This window comes from Haliotis asinina, chromosome 7 (genome assembly GCF_037392515.1).
Source record: "Haliotis asinina isolate JCU_RB_2024 chromosome 7, JCU_Hal_asi_v2, whole genome shotgun sequence".
NCBI lineage: Eukaryota > Metazoa > Mollusca > Gastropoda > Lepetellida > Haliotidae > Haliotis > Haliotis asinina.
The window spans coordinates 15,060,117-15,080,500 of NC_090286.1; the positions used below are offsets into that span (position 1 = coordinate 15,060,117).

At 40.0% G+C, this 20,384-nt stretch overlaps 1 protein-coding gene across 1 annotated transcript in view; it reads left to right on the forward strand.

Annotated features, from left to right (window-relative positions):
- Positions 1 to 20,384, forward strand: part of LOC137291422 (inactive tyrosine-protein kinase transmembrane receptor ROR1-like) — a 160,076-nt gene that overhangs the window by 51,420 nt on the left and 88,272 nt on the right. Inside the window, exon 2 of the mRNA XM_067822755.1 lies at positions 8,798 to 8,863. Coding sequence (XP_067678856.1) covers positions 8,798 to 8,863 — 66 coding nt within the window. The remainder of the gene's footprint in view (positions 1 to 8,797; positions 8,864 to 20,384) is intronic.

The following is a 20,384-nucleotide window of genomic DNA, read 5'->3' on the forward strand; positions in this document are numbered from 1 at the left end:
GTTTTGTGTCAAATCATAAGACTAAGAGTATGAAAGATTTTTAAAACATTGGAGGTTGATCTGTTGTAGATGCACCCATACTAACAGTGGTGCCCCAGCAAATGGGATTACAGGAGGTGAAGAGGCATGGCCCAATCCTCATGGAATGCAACCCTTGTACCATCATATCAGCAAGTGGAATAACATTCTGCAAATATGCCTAATATGAGATTCATAAACCATTTTATTGATGTTTTTACGTTCCACAGCAATGTTTTCTCTATGATCACTGCCCACCAGTAAGGAAATTACACCATTCAGAGCGAGTCAATATTGGTTCTGTTTGATACACTGCACAGCTACAATGGTTCCGTGCAATGACTTTGCAGTCAAACTTCTTGTGATTGTTTCCAGTCTACTGCCCGTGCTGACTGGGATGAATGTTGCTTGTATGGAGGGCAGTAATAGGCTGGTATTTGTTAGTGTGCTGCCTTGCTGTAGAGGAACCAGTAGACCAGGGGATGTGGACCATATTATAAATGTTTGGTATGCTAAATTAACTGCAGTCAATAACTTGTGCACACCATTAACTTTATGGTCACTATTTTGTAAGTGAGATTTGGCACTTATTTCTACATGTGATAATCTGGCATTGCAACAGGGAATTAGCTGCACCGTTATTGCAGGGTATCAATTAATGTCAGTGGGAATTGCAGGGTGAGGTCTGTGATGTGTCCATGGCTAATTGAGTATTATTGCCTCCCCATCCAGCCACAATAACAGGGCGAACGCCAGTGTCCACTATAGTATCAGGGTGTGTTGCAGATGTAGCATTCAGGGACTCTTTGTTTGAGAATTATGTGGAATGTCAGTAGCACTCACTCTTTGGCTACATTCAAATCTCGAAATGTCTTACATTGTCCAAAAAGAACCACAAAAACGTTTTGTTTGCTTGGTAGCCAGTCAGGTATTAAGTTCATGGAATTAAAGGAGAATACAAACAATTCTTTTCTTTCTTTTTTTTGATATATGGAAAAAAACATCCTAAAAGTCACCTTGCTTTGTTACAATTCCACAAAAAGTTTGTAAAATCACAGTTAGTACGTGAAAAACGCTGTTGAATTTCTCCCCATCACAGCTTGGTATCACATGACATGACGTCTGTGCCTATTGCCGATAGCTTCCTCTTTGGTTATATTTGACAATTTCACTATGACATGGATTCTGAATCGAAATGGAGGCACCACTTGATTCAGTTCAATTGATATATTTGATATTTTAGCCATGTGGCTCAAAGTACAATTGAGCCTATGTGCATCTTCGTGAAGAGGAAAATACATGTTTCATGAAAATTGTGACAGTGGATGTTTTTTGTTTTGAAAACAGATAGACTTTTGCAACTGATACGATGTAAATATTTTGTTTGGGGATCCACATACCATTCACATACAAATGATGCATGATACTCATCTTCAAGAACTCCTAGATTACAGCTTTTGCATACAGAAATCTTTTCATTAATACATTCTTTTGTCTTAATAGAAATGCAATGCCATATGTGAATTACAGAATGAAGGTGTTTCTCACATATTGCTGCAAGGTGTAGTTCAGACTAATAATGAGTTGAGTCAAGTAAATCTTTAAAAATATGGATGTACAAAGTGAGTCATGCCAGACCTGTGAATATATATCACAGACTCTTTGTGTAAAGATACTGACAGACATTTGTAGGTTTCCTGCGTTTTGCACTATCCAAGAATATCAAAAAACAGTTGTGTGTGAAAAGTAAGTCACAGATATCTGAAACCCATGTATGACCACTTCAGTGATGATGAGAACAGAGCACCATGGTAGCTATAAGAGGTAACAGTTTTAACATCTTGACTGCATGATGTCAACAACAGATACCCAGTAACACAGACCGGTAAGTTCATCATATAGACAACTGTCGAATAATTGGTTTTATCTGTTCAGTTAAACTATTAATGTGCCAAATCATTTTAGATGTATTCATTATACTTTTATAATATATGTCTTAAATGTGACTGTGGTGTGTGTATTCCGATGTTGGTTTTGAAAGAAAGTGTTACACTACTGTAGTGCTGGTCTTTAGCAATGTGGTGGACTCGAGGCACATTTGACGTCACAAACTAAAAGGTCAAATGAGTTCCAAGGGAATGTGCATACTGGCCAAAACTCAGATAACAGAAACTGTTATAGCGTTCAAAACATAAATATACTTGTTTTTTAACTGAAAAATTAGGTATGTGCTCTGATGACTTTATCTTTCATCCAGCAAATTATTGTAATTCACTTGTATTATCCGGTAAGTTTGCAGGGTGTTCATGCTATGTATGGTGATGTGTTCAGATATATGGCAGAGCTCCAGATAATGTTTCAAGAATTTGGGTATTTACTCCCAGGTCTGTTTATGTATGAGTAATTGCATGTTTTGAAGAGTAACTAGCATTTTGCATACTCCCACTAGTTTAAAGAATTGAGTGCTTTCACACATAGTGTCTTTTCCTTATTTGGTAATTAACACTTCTAAATATGCAAATATGAATGCTTCTCAAGTTTTTAGTAATTCTCATTTTCCCAAATATAGCCGACAGCCATTTTTGAACCGGCAACATGGAAGTCACGAGACTGTTACAGTCAACTCCAGACAGTGGCTATGGCTATAATAGTATATGTATATGTATATATAGGTTGCTGTAGAGTTCGGGCTCCACTACAAATTATCATACGCAAGCCTATTTAGTTCTTTGAGTGAAGTACACAAGGTATTATAGACCTATTGGGTTTTAAGTAATTCTTATTCGTTTTTTGCACTTCCAGGTTTGTAATTAATTGAGTAACTGTGATTTTTTATTTAGTAAAATATGCAAAAATACATGCCTTATCTGGAGCTGTGTATATGGTAATGTGGAGTTCAAATCAGATGTCACCTTGTGGGGTGTTCATGCTATGTATGGTGAAGTATTCAGATACATGGTAATGTTGAGTTCAAATCAGATGTCACCTTGTGGGGTGTTCATGCTATGTATGGTGAAGTATTCAGATACATGGTAATGTTGAGTTCAAATCAGACGTCACCTTGCAGAGCGTTCATGTCATGTAAAGTGGCAGTGAGTGGATCAGATGGCAACAGACACCATGCTGTGAAATGCTATATTGTATCAATTGTACCATGAATCGGATATCACCATGAAGAGTTGTCCTGCATTAACCAGCTTGCAGTACCTGATTGACAATTGCTGTATGGGGAATGCGGATTAAATTTCATTGCCCTGTCAGCACTTCTTTCATTAAAGAAGACCATTGTCCTGGCCAATACAGTCAATATTTGATCTTATTTATTAAGCAGATCGGAGGAATTGTCTACACTTGGCGTAGAGCTTCTTGCCTAGAAGTTACAATTAATCATTATCAGGTTTGACAGAATAGGCTATAGACATTTATAGCATGCCTCAAGCCCTTTGCATGGATTTTGTTAATTAGTTCCTTTTGCAGCATATGTTGGTGTCTTTTTTTAAAAAACTGAGACAAACAAGAGAATAATCTGTGTTGAACATTTGGTTGATAGCTGTTTTGCCTGGTAACAGTCATGTTTCTTTCTGTCCTTCATAATGAAGTACTTGTTCCATGCTGGGTTGCTTTTGCTGCCTTGGGCAGACTTGTGCAACTGGTGAAAAATAGAATTCTGGCAGTGAAGAAAGGTTGACATTATTGTGGAATCTGTTTCTAATTATCTTTCATGTAACTATTACAATTTCTGAAATGTTCAAGTGAATCAACGTTAACTTCAGAACACTCAGAGCTGAATGATTTAATCAGAGAAAAAATTGTTTTGAATGTCAGAATTGGCTACCATGGGCATAACAACAGGACATTCCTGTTTCATATCATGCATGAGTCAGTACCCTGCATACGCAAATGACTAATCTGTGCTGGTATGTCACTGCAAGATGGGTAATTGTAGGTGTTGCAGGGAAACATAAAGTACCCTGCATATGCAAATGACTAATCTGTGCTGGTATGTCACTGCAAGATGGGTAATTGTAGGTGTTGCAGGAAAACATAAAGTACCCTGCATACGCAAATGACTAATCTGTGCTGGTATGTCACTGCAAGATGGGTAATTGTAGGTGTTGCAGGGAAACATAAAGTACCCTGCATATGCAAATGACTAATCTGTGCTGGTATGTCACTGCAAGATGGGTAATTGTAGGTGTTGCAGGAAAACATAAAGTACCCTGCATATGCAAATGACTAATCTGTGCTGGTATGTCACTGCAAGATGGGTAATTGTAGGTGTTGCAGGGAAACATAAAGACCCTTCCTCTCAACAGTAAGGTGTCCTAGACAGGCATTGGTCAGCACAAAGACATAAGGAGCCCTCCTTTTACTAGTAAAGAGTTCCAATGGGTATGACGGAAAACATAAGGTCCACTCCCATTCCTGGTAAGAGGTTCCAGAAGGTTAGCATTGAAACCCGTCCACTCCCCAGTAAAGGTTACCAGTCAGCAGGGAGACACAAGGACACTTATTCACCACCTTTCAGAGTATGCAGCAAATATGCAGCAATGTGTCTTAATGTCTTCTGATTAAATGGTCTTTACAGTTATTTGTTTGTAGATACTCTGGTCATAGAGGCTGTTCATTCAAGATGTCATTATGGATCACATAGTTGATCAATCGGAAATATTTTTTGTTAAAAAGAAAATGATTGTATGAATCTTATTGAAGGAGGAAAACTGAGTGTTAGCATGATGGGTGCAGTGGTATTTGTCCGGAATGATCTGTGTAACAATGGCCATGAGTCACAAGGGAAGTAAAGAGGGACAGAACATAATGAGGGCCACTTGTGGCACAGCTCATCTCCAGGGATGCACTTCATTGCAATAAGCCCAAAATTATTGGTTTGTGTCTCACAGATTGAATTATATAAACCAGATTATTATGGATTGCAAATTAGCATTTATATAGATGATTATCAGTGTGTATTACACTTGATGAAGTCTGATTAGATTAACTTGAAGATTAAGAGTTTTCAAGTCACATGAGATTGTAAGGTCTGCATATTGCTGGGGCCAAGCCTCATGTTTGTTCAATTAATTTCTTATAATGAAGATGGAATTGCCAATTTTTATTGTGTTTTAAGAAAATTGCTATTAAGACAGTGCTTTATGAGGTAATGGCTTGCTCAGAAAGAGGTTTTGACTTTACAGTGCCCAAAGTGGCTGTTGTTTATTGCTTTGAAAAACATGCATAATTCTATGTACTTTCTACATGTGAAATATTTGTAACTCAGTGTCAGCTGCCCGTTTTTTAAAAAAGGGCATCAGTCTGTCCAAAGACCTTTCTTCTCTTTGGATTACATGTATTGTACAGAGACATCTAGTCTTAAACTGGTTCCTTTTTGTAATTACATTGCCTATTTTTGTGTTTCTATGACAAGGTGGACATACTGTTAAGGAGTAAAGCTCCAAAATGTGGAATATTTAAAGATGAAACTTGCAATAATCAGTCCAAGGGTTAGCTTAAACGGTGTGCTTTGATGATTTTTGATTTGTGTTCCGTGCAATTTTAAGCTTTTCATAACAGCAGCAGAGCACATGCCATTAATTTTGGGGATGTAGGGGCCACACTCCTTCCTCACATATGTGCTGTGCAGCATCCACATTCCTTATATTTGTGGGGGAAGGGGCCACACTCCTTCCTTATATTTGTGGTGTGTAGGGGCCACACTCCTTCCTTATATTTGTGAGGTGAAGGGACCACACTCCTTCCTTATATTTGTGGGGTGTGGGGGCCACACCCCTTCCTTATATTTGTGGGGTGTAGGGCCACACTCCTTCCTTATGTTTGTGGGGTGAAGGGGCCGCTCTCCTTCCTTATATTTGTGGGGTGTAGGGGCCACACTCCTTCCTTATATTTGTGGTGTGTAGGGACCACACTCCTTCCTTATATTTGTGAGGTGTAGGGGCCACACTCCTTCCTTATATTTGTGGGGTGTAGGGACCACACTCCTTCCTTATATTTGTGGGGTGTAGGGGCCACCCTCCTTCCTTATATTTGTGAGGTGTAGGGGCCACACTCCTTCCTTACATATGTGCTGTGCAGCATCCACATTCCTTATATTTGTGGGGTGAAGGGGCCACACTCCTTCCCTATATTTATGGGGTGTAGGGGCCACACTCCTTCCTTATATTTGTGGGGTGTAGTTGCCACACTCCTGCCTCACATATGTGCTGTGCAGCATCCACATTCCTTATATTTGTGGGGTGTAGGGGCCACACTCCTTCCTTATATTTGTGGGGTGTAGGGACCACACTCCTTCCTTATATTTGTAGGGTGAAGGGGCCACACTCCTTCCTTATATTTGTGGGGTGTGGGGGCCACACTCCTTCCTTATATTTGTGGGGTGTAGGGACCACACTCCTTCCTTATATTTGTGGGGTGTAGGGGCCACACTCCTTCCTTACATATGTGCTGTGCAGCATCCACATTCCTTATGTTTGTGAGGTGAAGGGGCCACGCTCCTTCCTTATATTTGTGGGGTGTAGGGACCACACTCCTTCCTTATATTTGTGAGGTGTAGTGGCCACACTCCTTCCTTATATTTGTGTTGTGTAGGGACCACACTCCTTCCTTACATATGTGCCGTGCAGCATCCACATTCCTTATATTTGTGAGGTGAAGGGACCACACTCCTTCCTTATATTTGTGGGGTGTAGGGGCCACACTCCTTCCTTATATTTGTGGGGCGTAGGGACCACACTCCTTCCTCACATATGTGCTGTGCAGCATCCATATTCCTTATGTTTGTGGGGTGCAGCAAACACCTTGCTATACTTGTGACGTGGAACAACCACATTCCTTATCATTGTGGGGTGCACGTTCCTCACATGCAGTCCAGAGAACTTTGGCTAGTTGTGTATGGATACCAATTATTATTCCAGATTGGTATGACCTTGGTAGCCACCTTCATGTTCACTTTGAAGTGTTCATTTTAAAGTTGAACAGACGAAGCATTAATCAGACTTAAAGAAAATAGAATACTGGACTGTTCTCTAAACTGATCATGTGGTAACTTTGAATTGAAATTTGACTCGGTGAGACATCTGTTTTCAGCTTAGTGCATCTTCTACTTCACGCAACTCAGGATATATTTTTGACTTCTAAAGCTCTGTTGGGAATTAATGAAATCCCTTAAGACAGCATGAGCTGATTACCGGTGTTGTTGTGTGAGGAGTTTGTGGGTTCCATGTTCAAGTCCCTCTGATGTGTGAAATGTGGAATGAACGATGCCCCTGTTCCTTTCCTTGAGTGGATACACATCCACTGCAGAGGATAGAGTCACCATTCTATTATCTTCTAAGAGATTATAGGGTTTCTCCCTTAGGTTCTAACAGATTTTATCAAAAAAGATTTTGAAATTCTCCATGGATTAGAACTGTCAGGTTATTTCCAGGAATTGATTATCATTACAGGTGTTAGTTAGACCTTGATGCCTACAGTCACTCGCACATCCTCTTTCATTAGTTGGCAGATCTTCCGAAACAGCCCCACTGGACATATGTGGGATAGACTCATGAATGGGATGATACCTTACTGTTTGCTATTCAAGTGTGACAGATAAAGATCTGTATTGTTGATGCCCCTGGGTAGTTAAAGGTAGCAGCCCTGAAATGTTATTGTAACTAATACACACTTTGAACTGGGACAGTGTTAAGAAGTCAGGTGTAGGTTGCAATGTTGTTTCTTTATAGCCTGATCAGGGCAGATAACTCTTATCAGGTCAGCAGCAAGTGAGAATTATGTCCATTGTGTGCACACCCATCTAGCTTTAATTTCACCTGTATTACCTTTTAAATTTGCTTAATTTGCCATGAAGTTGACTATGCTTTGATCCAGTGTCACTTGTCCATTTTCCATCAGGGGTACTCCATCATGATAGAACTTCCACGGAAAGTTATAATTAAGTAATGAAATAGGTAGTTTATGGTCGAGGACTATGACATGGGAACATAACTAGCACAAGGTGTTTGATGTAAGTCACCTCGAGATCAGCTCCTTTGCCACAGAACTGATGCTAGTACATGCTAAACATTCATATGTTGGGTGGTTGTTTCTTGTTAATTGCTGCTCTTTGACAGTAATATGATATCATTATGTAAATAATCAAGTCTGGACAAAACAATCCACAGATTTATTGTCATTTGCAGCATGCTCATTTGGGGTGACACACTGGCAACCAAGTCATCAAGCATGAACAACTGATCTTTTTTCTTTTATCAGATTAAATATATATCTGTCATTGGATGCTGTCAGGTGTACATGTTCATCATACAGATTTTGTGGTTTACATGTACTCTAGGATCCTTGCGATGGCTTAATAGTTTGGATCTGTTTGCGTCTTAGTGAGGCTTATCTGCTGCTTCTCTGGTATGAAGAACATTGAGCCAAGGTATAGCATACAGATAGCCTTGAACTGGAGTATAATCCCTGTAATATACTCATGCTAAATATCTGATGCCAATAACACTTTTATCTTGACCATTTAGTTTTCACTGTGTACTCACTGTGATGGTTCATGTGTACAAACTGCAGGGGTCCCCCATACTAGTGGATTCCTTTACAGAATTTGTACCTTTTAATAGTAATTATATTATCTCAAGAACAGTTGTTGATCGTGGAGCATGTAGAGAAACCTTGCTGCAAGTGGACTGCTGTTTATGTTAAAGGTTGAAAGGTAGAGTTGATGTCTTACTGGATGGCATATGTGTTTAATTGTGCTGTTCTCTTGCAGGGACTGCAGCTATTTCCCTGAGCCTGCCACAAACGCTGCTTCTCCTGTCAGCTCAGCAGATCATTGGTAAGTCTATCCTAAGCAGACAATGAAGATCAAGTAACAAGGGTTAGAGGATTGTTTCATTCACAACTTATGTCTTCTCACAGCAGGCATGCTAGTGACTTACTAACATAACTTTCACTCTTATTTGGATCTTTGGACCTTTTGAACATCCTCATGGTTTAGCAGTAATAGTTCAGCGTGAAACTGTACTTTCTAAGACTCTACCTGGGGGTAAAGCGAACTATGATTGTTGATCTGGTGACAGGTCAGCGTGAACTATCATACAGTTTAATCCACACACCTTACCTGTGATACAGCTGCTCTCTACACAGTAGTGTATCATCGACTTGGTGAATCATGTGAATATCATGTAAATATAGCGTCTGTGGAATTTCCTTTAAAAGAGAAGTAGGTTACAAGAACTGATTCATAATATCCATACTGAGGCAAGGGAATAAAATAGTTCACAGGTGACAGTGTTGTGAGAGAAAGCAGGACAAATCCATTCCCACTGGCGCCGATGGTTTTTGTTTCAACATGGGCCTCATTGGGTGTCTCCAAAAGTCAACATTTTGGATTGATATGTGGATTTAGGTAATATTTTTACCACATTGCTTGTGAACAACCATTGCATAAGTTATTTCAGGAAAGTAAGCAGGAGCAGATAAAGAACACAACTGATGACACACTTGTAGTGTGTGTTAAAGGATGGGGGCACTGTTGCATGGGACAAATGTGTTTGTGATGACACTGTACTGTAAGACAGTCACAGATCACATCCAGCACTCAAAGTGCTGTGTTTGCCACCAGCTTGAGGAAATCAATGCTGCACAAAGCAAATACAGGGATGAGAAGGGTGGAGAGCATCTGCCCTATTATATCCCGCCATTATTTATGATTTGTGATCCCTGTACCCATACAAACATCTTTGCAGGATCTGACTTTTCACTACAGACATATGTATTTATTCTTTGTCTTCCCACCATATGGCTGCCACCTGCCTTCTGTTCTGAAGAGGTAATGTCCGTACCTATGTAAGATCCCAGGGGGTTGGAAAGAGGGATCAGCCCTGTAAAGATGAACAACAGTTGCTAGAAGCAGCCCACAGATAGAGATATCTTGCTCTTGGGAATTCAGGAGATACTTATGGTTCATATTCCGACCACCCATCGCAGTTGACATTTGTCATCAATTAACAATTGAAAACATGGCAACAATTCCAGAACCATGATGTACTGTGTACGAAGGTGTTAGGAATTCATGAGAATCGCAGCTGTGATTGATACTGGGTCAGACTCATCAATAGTTAGTGTCATGCAGAGATTGAGTTGATGGAGCAGAGTACCTGGGCTTAGAGAGGGTACCTTCATCTTGGTATGATTGTAGATAGATTTGCATGACATAGGGCCATCAAGCAGGAAGTTGACGTCTTGCTTCATATGTAGTGGCCATGGAATTATCTGAGGTAAAGCCAGTAGGCGATAATTAATTTGGAGGAAAACTGCCATTTGTTCTGTCATAAGTACATCTTGTGTAGAGTTAAAAAATGATTCCACACTGGGAATTGCTTGACTTAGACCACAACATGTTTCTATAGCTGTTTGGAAGGCAAACTTTTGAGCAGTGGTGAAATAATGGTTTTCAAGTTTCAGAAGTTGTCTTCCAATTAACTATTACTGGCCCTTGCAGTATGAAAGTCAAATTTAAGATTTTGCACCAAGTGAAGGTGAAATGTTCAAGTACAAGGAACCTAGGAAACTGCCATAACATGGCCAGTAGGAAAATATTACTTGGACGTCAGGTACTCGAGATGCTGTTTTGAGGATGGAAGACAATTATTCCTACCAGTTGCCACATAGATTTGCAGAACTTGTTACCAATTACATGTTTACTGATGCCTAAAGGATAAGTTCCAGGAAACAGCTTTGAAGTAATACAAATTATGTGAAAAAACTGTAAGCAGCTAAACACTATGTTTTAATATTTTCAATGAGAATGCTGGTGTAAGGAGTTAGCATTTACATACTGCACTGGGAGGAACTCGGCAGAGTACCAGCTAAGCTTATAGTGGGAAGGCCAGCACAAATGAAGAGGCAAGCATATAAAGAAGTATATTATCTAACTGCTGGAGGGTTTCCCTACACAGAAATGCTTTTGAGCAAATGAGATGGAAAAAGTTCAATTGGTTCTCCAGCTATCTACAAGTGATTGCTCCAGGGTCAACTTCCAGAAGAGTAATTAACATGTGCAGCCATACACCAACACTTCATGTACTGACTACAAGCAGTTTTTGTTTGACCCAGTCTTGTCAGTAATCAGGGTTCATATATCTGCAATAAGCTGTGATATCTTCTATTCACATTATGTAATGGTAATATCTTTGTGTGAGGAAACTTATACATTGTGTATATTAATGTGAATAATTCTTTTGAGATCTGTTTGTGTTCGGCATAGGTAAATCTTTTCACTAATGCTACAATACTCAGTATTTCAATGAGGATCGCTTCTGAAAGACTTGGACACTATGCATTTATATCAGGTCAAACTCTGCTGCTGGATCAGTGTTCAGCAAGTGAAGGATTAAAGTTCCATGAAAAACGAATCCGAGCCAAAATCAAACAAAGTATGAAATATAACTTTGCAGTGATGAAGGTCTGCAAACTGCCCTCATTGACTTCTATGAAACTGCCTGGGTCATCACGTTCAGCAAAAGTTCTGGACTGAGCAGTCTTGTAGAAGGCCTGTTCTCGCCAGGTGACCCACACAGTTGAATTAGATTTGGAATCCACACCCACATCTCTGTTGAAGATGCTTTCCTGCTTTTGTCATGGGACTGTAGCAGCTGAAGTCTGAATGAGGAGTATTGCCATATAATAATAAATTGTCACTTGTTATTGCTGCTGTTCTTCCCATCATGCCCACCATATAACACAGTTACCTTGGTTAATAGCATAATAAGCCTTATCCACCAAAACCTAGAAAAATGCTGTCAATATGATAGTGTCTGATGTACATGTATATAATCGTGTATAACTTCACATATGCCCCTAGGCCAGATTTATGGTTGGTAAATCAGATTAAGCGTAGCAGTTAGGTTTCATTCCCCACATATGAAGCATTTTGACCAGAATCTATTGAAAAATGACCACTTGCCACAAAGCTACACCATGAAGCACCTGTCGGGAAATGGTTATTTCAGTTCTCAATGCCTCAGGTAAAACACATTATATTTTCAAATTCTGGTTCAGATTGTGGCATTATGTTGTACTTAAATGTGCTTGTAAATATTTTCAAAAGTCAAGACCTCTCTGTGTTCCAGCTACTTGATTTTCAATAGCAAAGGATTGATTTAATGCATAGCTGAACAGTTTGATATGGAACAATTTTGTCATTTTGTTGAAGAATATTGTTTAATGTAAGCTAACCTTTTACCACTGCCTATGGCACTTGTCAAAATATGACATTTCAAAGACGAAGAAGTATGCATGGATGGTCATGTTAACATGGGCTAGGAGACTGGGCTGAGCTGAATGTGGGTATTATTATGTCTTGTTCACCCTCCATCAGCAGTCTCAAGCTTTGTTGTACAGGGCCTAATGATAGGCTATGCCAAACACTAATGCCTCCACTGGTCTTCAACTTAGATGTCTTTGTTGCTTAGTTAGCATTGACAGTATGGATGTTTACCGGTCCTAATGTCCACCGAGGAGTATTATATATGATGGCAAGTGTGTGTTTACCTACTGTGCGATCATACGGACTAATGTAGAAACCAGTGATACCACAGTGATGAACTGGCTCCAAGAGTGGAGTTTCTTTCTTTTTATCTGTAAGTAGAACACCTTTGGTGTTTGATCATGTAATATATGTGTAAGACTGTAAGAGAAGCTCAGTAGTAATTAAGATCTTAAGAATTTCCTGTCTGTGAAATCCCATCTTACACTGTTATGAAAATAGTTGTGCAGATACTCATGATTAGATTGATAGTTACTTTTAAAACATACTAACAGATCTGTTAAGTTATCCTCTTCATATCTAAAGAGTCAGACAATATTATGGCATTGCCTTCATTGTCAAGAGTTCTTTGAGTGACATTTACTTTTTGTATAGTTACAGTAGATACATGTATCAACTAAAACATTAGCTGAAGTTTATGGTACCTACATCACACCAGCTGGTGTCTAGTTCAAGTGAAGGCACATGCATGTGCTTACTTCTATTTCAACAATAGCTCGGCTAATTAGAAGAAACATGCTTGCCTATAACCACCCCTCAATTGAATACTGTTTCAGATAGTGATGTACAACATGGCCATAAACTGATGTGTATCACACAGATTTTCCCAGTGCACTTGAACATTATCTTTTCTAACTCCATGACTTGTGAAGTATGGCATAGTCCATAATGTTTTTCAGTATACTTATAAAATGATTTATCAGCCATCTTCAGCTCAGATGAGAGATGTATGATCAAAAGCACACTCATATGACTTTGTTACACATAGTCATGTAACAACTCTGAGAGAGGTCTTAATATGGCAGATTGTACCAAGCACATCATGTAATGTATCATTCTGAACTCAAGTATTCATCCCGCCATTCACACATGACCCTCTGCACTACTGCATTATTAATACTTTAAGTTCAAGCTGTCCATTTATATCATATTTATATGTGTTTAATTGATGAAATTGCTAACAGACAGTTACTTTATTGCCAACGACCCAGGTTTTCTAATGTAAATGCACTTTGGAAGATTACGATCAATTAACTGGGAAAATCTTACAGTCATAGGCAGGCAGCAAAACCCCTTGACTGATGTGTGTGATGACAGAAGCAACTGCAACAGCCTCCCTTGACTTCAGCAGCGGAGAAGACAGGCAGACAGGCAGGCAGGCTCTCTTTTTCTCTTCTTTATCTCGGCCAGTTTCCAGTCCAAGTTTGCCGTCCTGCTGATACCTGGGACTGTATGTTCCCGTCACTCATGTCTTCCATATCGTTTCTGCAGGGGCAGTACCCAGAGGATCTCATCAGAGGATCTCACCAGAGGATCTAACCAATATCACATTCTGGCATGTGTTCACTTAATGTAATTTTCATAAAACAAGCAGTTATGGCTGTATATTAGCACAATTCTACATCTAGTTGTATATACTATCTTTTGGAGAAAACAAGTTCTAAATTATTGTCTTATTAGGAGCATGCCTCAGGTGATCAAAGCACTTTTGTAACAGAAAAAAATAATCATTTACATTTATGGCATTTTCTGATGCATACTACAGAACACTGATAGACGAATCAATTCAAGGTGTTTGTCTGACAGACATCTGCTGGCTGACTTGGTGACATTTGTAATGATGAAGATGACTGTGTAGACAGAATGAGAGATCAAGCTGTAATACTGCATGAGAGATGGTCACAGCTAAGCCAAATCTGTCCCTGTAAACATCAGCCTATTGTTGGTCTCTCAAATCAAACTTCAAAGGATATGTCAGTGATTGCTCTGTAGCTGGCTATGTAATTTACGTGCGGAAAGAAACGTCTGAATAAATTGAAGAGATGTTTTGGTCTGTTTCGACATTTAATTTGATATTCTGCCTTCACACTCTTCTGAAATGGGGAAACCACTGAAAGATTTCTGTCCATAGTATTACTTTGGGTGTTATTTGGTATCATTGCAGTTGCTGTTGGTTTTTTTGTGTGTGTTCTTTTCAAAGTAATAATCAACATTTTTACATAAGCTTATCTGTCATTTGAATGTCAAAGTTGAAATGTGGAACTTTTTCATCAAGATTATCAAAAATTTTGTAATTTGACTCGAGAAGAATGCATGGGTTTCTCATCAGAATTTGATATGAAGAACAGTCTTACCTATCTCCTTATCTTATGCATGTCTAGGCGTTAGAATTAATGACAAAACCTTGTGTTAGGAGTAAGATAAACCTTGAAGTGTTGTGCCCCAGATGAATGACAACTGCACTGTTGTGATCATGTTGCTCTCTGTATGTCATTCAAGCTGCACCTTAACGTGGAAGTGCTGCCAGTTGCACTGTGTAATGGTGCATTACACTGTACACTCAACCCTGCAGGGAACGCAGTGGGGTGATGGAAGGATACTGCCACTGTATGCTGGGTTAGACATAGCTCAACTCACTTTTTACTTACTCATGCTCTGTGTGCTAGACTTGGGCATGAGTAATGCTTCATTGCAGCTATACTAACTGTTCGCAGTGTTAAACTTGTCTTTGCTTCATTTGCTCTACCGTTGGAGAAATTGAAAATAGAGCTTTCATCGCAGAAACAAAGTTAACATTTATTCAGCTGCTAATCGGAGCCATGTTCCCACATCTTCACGGTTTTAAAATGAATGAAACATTGTGAAAAAGTCCGGAAATGTGGCGTATTTTGGTCTAGAATAAATACACCAGTGAAGATTTGGTAGACATTTATCAGACTCAGTGTTTATCTTTGAAGTAATTTGAGATAAGATAAGCAGCTGATTTGATAAATGTGACTGTTTGATTCTTTTTGCATTATTCTTATAATTAGTGCATCTGGAGTTTGAGATGCAAACAGTTGCAAGATGGTACCACTTGGTTCAGGTCTATCAGTGATATTCTTGTGCTTATTCTGTCACTGATGTAAGGAGGATATTTTTGTCGTGGGTGTAGTACGGCTAGTTGTGTTACATTAGTGAGGTTAGTTTTGTTTGTGGTAGTCTGTGGTTAGTGTGTTGTCACATTTGTACTGTAGTTGTTTGGTCATGTCTGCACACTTTATATGGGGAAACCAAAAGCTTTAAAAAAGCAGCCATGCTTTAGATGATTGTGGTGTTTTAACATGTATATTTTCTTTATGTTAAGAAATACACAGCCTCAAATATCTCATAGATAACTTCATCTAGATGTTGTGGTTTATTTTTAGAAATAATGACTGACCTGTTCCTCCCAGTAAAGTGTGTGTGTGTGTGTGTGCTCAAGTCATATTCATATTACATTACAAAGATTCATTTACACGGACAGAAGACAGAATATAGGATACCAATTGCAGAATTCAGCCTGAAATTAGCCTGTTTCTGTGTTTTTAGTTGAATCCAATTAACCTTCCATGGTTTCTGACAAACTCACTGCCTGTAAATGCAATTATACTGATCTCTTGGTAACAAAAATCCTGACAAGTTCAAGCTGAGATAAGGAGAGATGATCGGGTCTGAAAATGGGATTGAGGCCTGGACTTAAAGACAACAACTATTTTTTGTGCCTTAACTATGTCCCTGGAGATATCCAGCATACTCCCACGTGTACAGAAAATTAATTTGTTTTGCTGCGATTAGCATTGAGGTGGTAGTACATGGTCAGGAATGGTATTCAAAGCATGTACTGTATGGAGGGGAAGCCCCTTGTACCCCATACTGTCCAGAGGGGTAGGCACCTGTACCCCATACTGTCCAGAGGGGTAGGCACCTGTACCCCATACTGTCCAGAGGGGTAGGCACCTGAATCCCATAGTGCACAGAGGGGTAGGCACCTGTATCTCGTACTGCACAGAGGGGTAGGCGCCTGTATCCCATAGTGCACAGAGGGGTAGGCACCTGTATCCCATAGTGCACAGATTGGTAGGCACCTGTACCCCATACTGCACAGAGGGTAGGCACCTGTATCCCATACTGTCCAGAGGGGTAGGCACCTGTATCCCATACTGTCCAGAGGGGTAGGCACCTGTATCTCATAGTGCACAGAGAGGTAGGCACCTGTATCCCATAGTGCACAGAGGGGTAGGCACCTGTATCCCATAGTGCACAGAGGGGTAGGCACCTGTATCCCATAGTGCACAGAGGGGTAGACACGTGTATCCCATACTGCCTGTAGATGGGACCTCTCAAGCAACCTTGGTCAGTGTAGATGGGATCTCTTTAGCAGCCTTGGTTTGTGTAGATAAGAGCTCTTTAGCAGCGTTGGTTCCTGTAGATGGGAGCTCCCTGGCATCCTTGGTTAGTGTAGATGGGAGCCACCTGGCATCCTTGGTCAGTGTAGATGGGAGCTCCCTGGCGTCCTTGGTCAGTGTAGATAGGAGCTCTTTAGCAACCTTGGTTCATGTGGATGGGAGCTCCCTAGCAGCCTTGGTCAGTGTAGATGGGAGCTACCCGACATCCTTGGTCAGTGTGGATGGGAGCTCCCTAGCATCCTTGTTCAGTGTAGATAGGAGCTACCCGGCATCCTTGGTCAGTGTAGATGGGAGCTACCTGGCATCCTTGGTCAGTGTGGATGGGAGCTCTTTAGCAACCGTGGTTCATGTGAATGGGAGCTCCCTAGCAGCCTTGGTCAGTGTAGATGGGAGCTACCCGACATCCTTCGTCAGTGTGGATGGGAGCTCCCTAGCAGCCTTGGTCAGTGTAGATAGGAGCTACCCGGCATCCTTGGTCAGTGTAGATGGGAGCTACCCGGCATCCTTGGTCAGTGTAGATGGGAGCTACCCGGCATCCTTGGTCAGTGTGGATGGGAGCTCCTTAGCAGCCTTGGTCAGTGTGAATGGGAGCTACCCGGCATCCTTGTTCAGTGTGGATGGGAGCTCTTTAGCAGCCTTGGTCAGTGTGAATGGGAGCTCCCTGGCATCCTTGGTCAGTGTAGAAGGGAGCTCCCTGGCATCCTTGTTCAGTGTAGATGGGAGCTACCTGGCATCCTTGGTCAGTGTGGATGGGAGCTCTTTAGCAGCCTCGGTTTGTGTGGATGGGAGCTCCCTGGCATCCTTGGTCAGTGTAGATGGGAGCTCCCTGGCATCCTTGGTCAGTGTAGATGGGAGCTCCCTGGCGTCCTTGGTCAGTGTGGATGGGAGCTCTTTAGCAGCCTCGGTTTGTGTGGATGGGAGCTCCCTGGCATCCTTGGTCAGTGTAGATGGGAGCTCCCTGGCATCCTTGGTCAGTGTAGATGGGAGCTCCCTGGCGTCCTTGGTCAGTGTGGATGGGAACTCTTTCTCAGGAGACAGGGCAGAACTGTGGTGGTATGCCCTGCATCAGGATCAGGAAACATCTGATGATGCCTCAAAGAATTATGTTGATGATTGTTTTGACAGCTCTGGCATGAATTCAAGATGATAACCATCTCAGAAAATATACATTCACTTGAACAAATATACACATTTTGTTTTCTCAAACATTGCTTGTTTGATTGATGCATACATCAGAAAAAAGAAGATCTTTCTGTCTTCTGTAAGCTTAGTTATTCTTAGGTTCCTGGTATTTAATTTGTGGTTTAATCATTCCACTAATGTTTGCTTGAGTCCTGGTTACTCATGAAAGTTATTCTTCTCTTTTAGGCGATAACGCTTCATTTATTATCATCGTGGCTTGAAATCTTGGCGGGATATATATTGATCAGAACTTGTAAACAGATCAGTACTTTTTTGTTGAAACTTGCTATATAGATGAGTCAAGTGGTAACTTTGGATTTTTATGATTTTGGATTTATATACTTTTAATTTCAATGAGTTTTAATGATGATTAGGTGGCTTTCTGAAAATGATAGAACATGAATTTGTTACTAAGTGATATAAGACAAGTGATGCCAGTAATAGGTCACATATATAGGTGATGACCAACACATAATGCCAGTATTAGGTCACATATATATAGGTGATGACCAACGCATAATGTCAGTATTAGGTCATATATATGTAGGTGATAGCCAACACCTAATGTCAGTATTAGGTCACATATATATAGGTGATGACCAACACCTAATGTCAGTATTAGGTCACATATATATAGGTGATAGCCAACGCCTAATGTCAGTATTAGGTCACATATATATAGGTGATAGCCAACGCCTAATGTCAGTATTAGGTCACATATATATAGGTCATAGCCAACGCCTAATGTCAGTAATAGGTCACATATATATAGGTGATAGCCAACACCTAATGTCAGTAATAGGTCACATATATATAGGTTATAGCCAACGCCTAATGTCAGTAATAGGTCACATATATATAGGTGATAGCCAACACCTAATGTCAGTAATAGGTCACATATATAGGTGATGACCAACACATAATGCCAGTATTAGGTCACACAGGTGGCAACCAACAGGTAAGTGTTAGATTCTTAGACATACAATAAGAGATCTTCGTAAAGTTTACAGCTCACCAATATGAAACTAAAAGTTAATGTTGTTATTTTTCTGATTCATGTCCTTTTAATCAACAAGTGTAACCTTTCATGAGGATCTGGGGATAAGGTCACAGTAACTGTTTTAAAGTCTGAAAATCACGTTTCACTTTTTATTGTTTTGTCTTTGTGGTATACGATGAGGTCTAGTGATGAATGACTTTGATTGTAATGATGAACTTATGTTTCTATCATGTTGGCCCCAGCTATGTACTGGTCCAGGCATTTTGCCAGTGGAAGTCAAGGGTACAGTAAGGATGCCTTTCAGTTATCTTTGTTTTAAACGCTATCACTTTTCTTATTTAGCAAAGTTTTGGGTTATTTCCAAGTTGTATTGATAATATTCAGCAGTCATTCATACACTGTAACTACTGAAATTCCAGAGATGCAAAACTGTTGTCCTTCAAAGGTCCTACTCCACATGAATATTGGGAACTCTTTTGGCAAAATGCACTGAGCATGTCAAAGGTCAAGGATATTAAATAAAAAAGCCTTGGTCAAAAGGTTGTGTTTACACCTTCGCTAAGGGTATTGATGCATGTGTCACTAAATGCTGCCCATGCCTTCAGTAAAGTAAAGCCTACTTTGAAATGGACTAGATCAAAATATATCAAAGGCCATGGTCAGAATTCAGGTTTTTATCGTGTCTACAGACATGATTCTATACAATTGCATATATCTTTGCAAATCCTGTAATTCTGATGATAGCTGTAGCAATGTTATGGTTATCTTACAGGCTGTAGTGAAACATGATGTATCATGTAACATGTACTGTCCAGAGACGTTTGGCTCAGCCAATTAACATCTTGGTCTTCTTGACAAGAAGTACATGTTGTAACATGCTTATAATTGTGTATTAAATTGCAGTGACAGATATGTTTCTGGTATTGCAAGTTCTTGCTAACACCTAGTATGTTCAGATAATTGGGATTTAAATGTGTTTGGTTGCAAGTTGTCAGTAATTATGATAGTTGAATAACAATGTTACAGTTTTTGTCCGTTTGTTAAGAGTCAGTTTTTATTTACATTTTAAACTGTTGACTGCATGTCCAGGTGAGCTACAATGCTCCTACACTATTATCTATTTTGAAAAGTAAGGTACTTTAATGTGGACCCCTTACGAGATTCTGTGTGGTATTTTGTTGTACCTTAAAGAGTAGAGAGTTTAGTGAATTGTGCGCAATATCAGTCTTGACAGTGTGGCTGGACATGTTTGTTTGAGATTCTCCTGGGCAAAAACAACAATAAACAGGCCAGTATTTAGTCAGCATGGCAGCTCTCAGCAACTGGGACATGAGGTGTGATCCCTGCTGATAGTGCATGGTCTATTGTAAACAGCATACACAGGCATCACCAAATACATAAACAATAGTAGGGCATG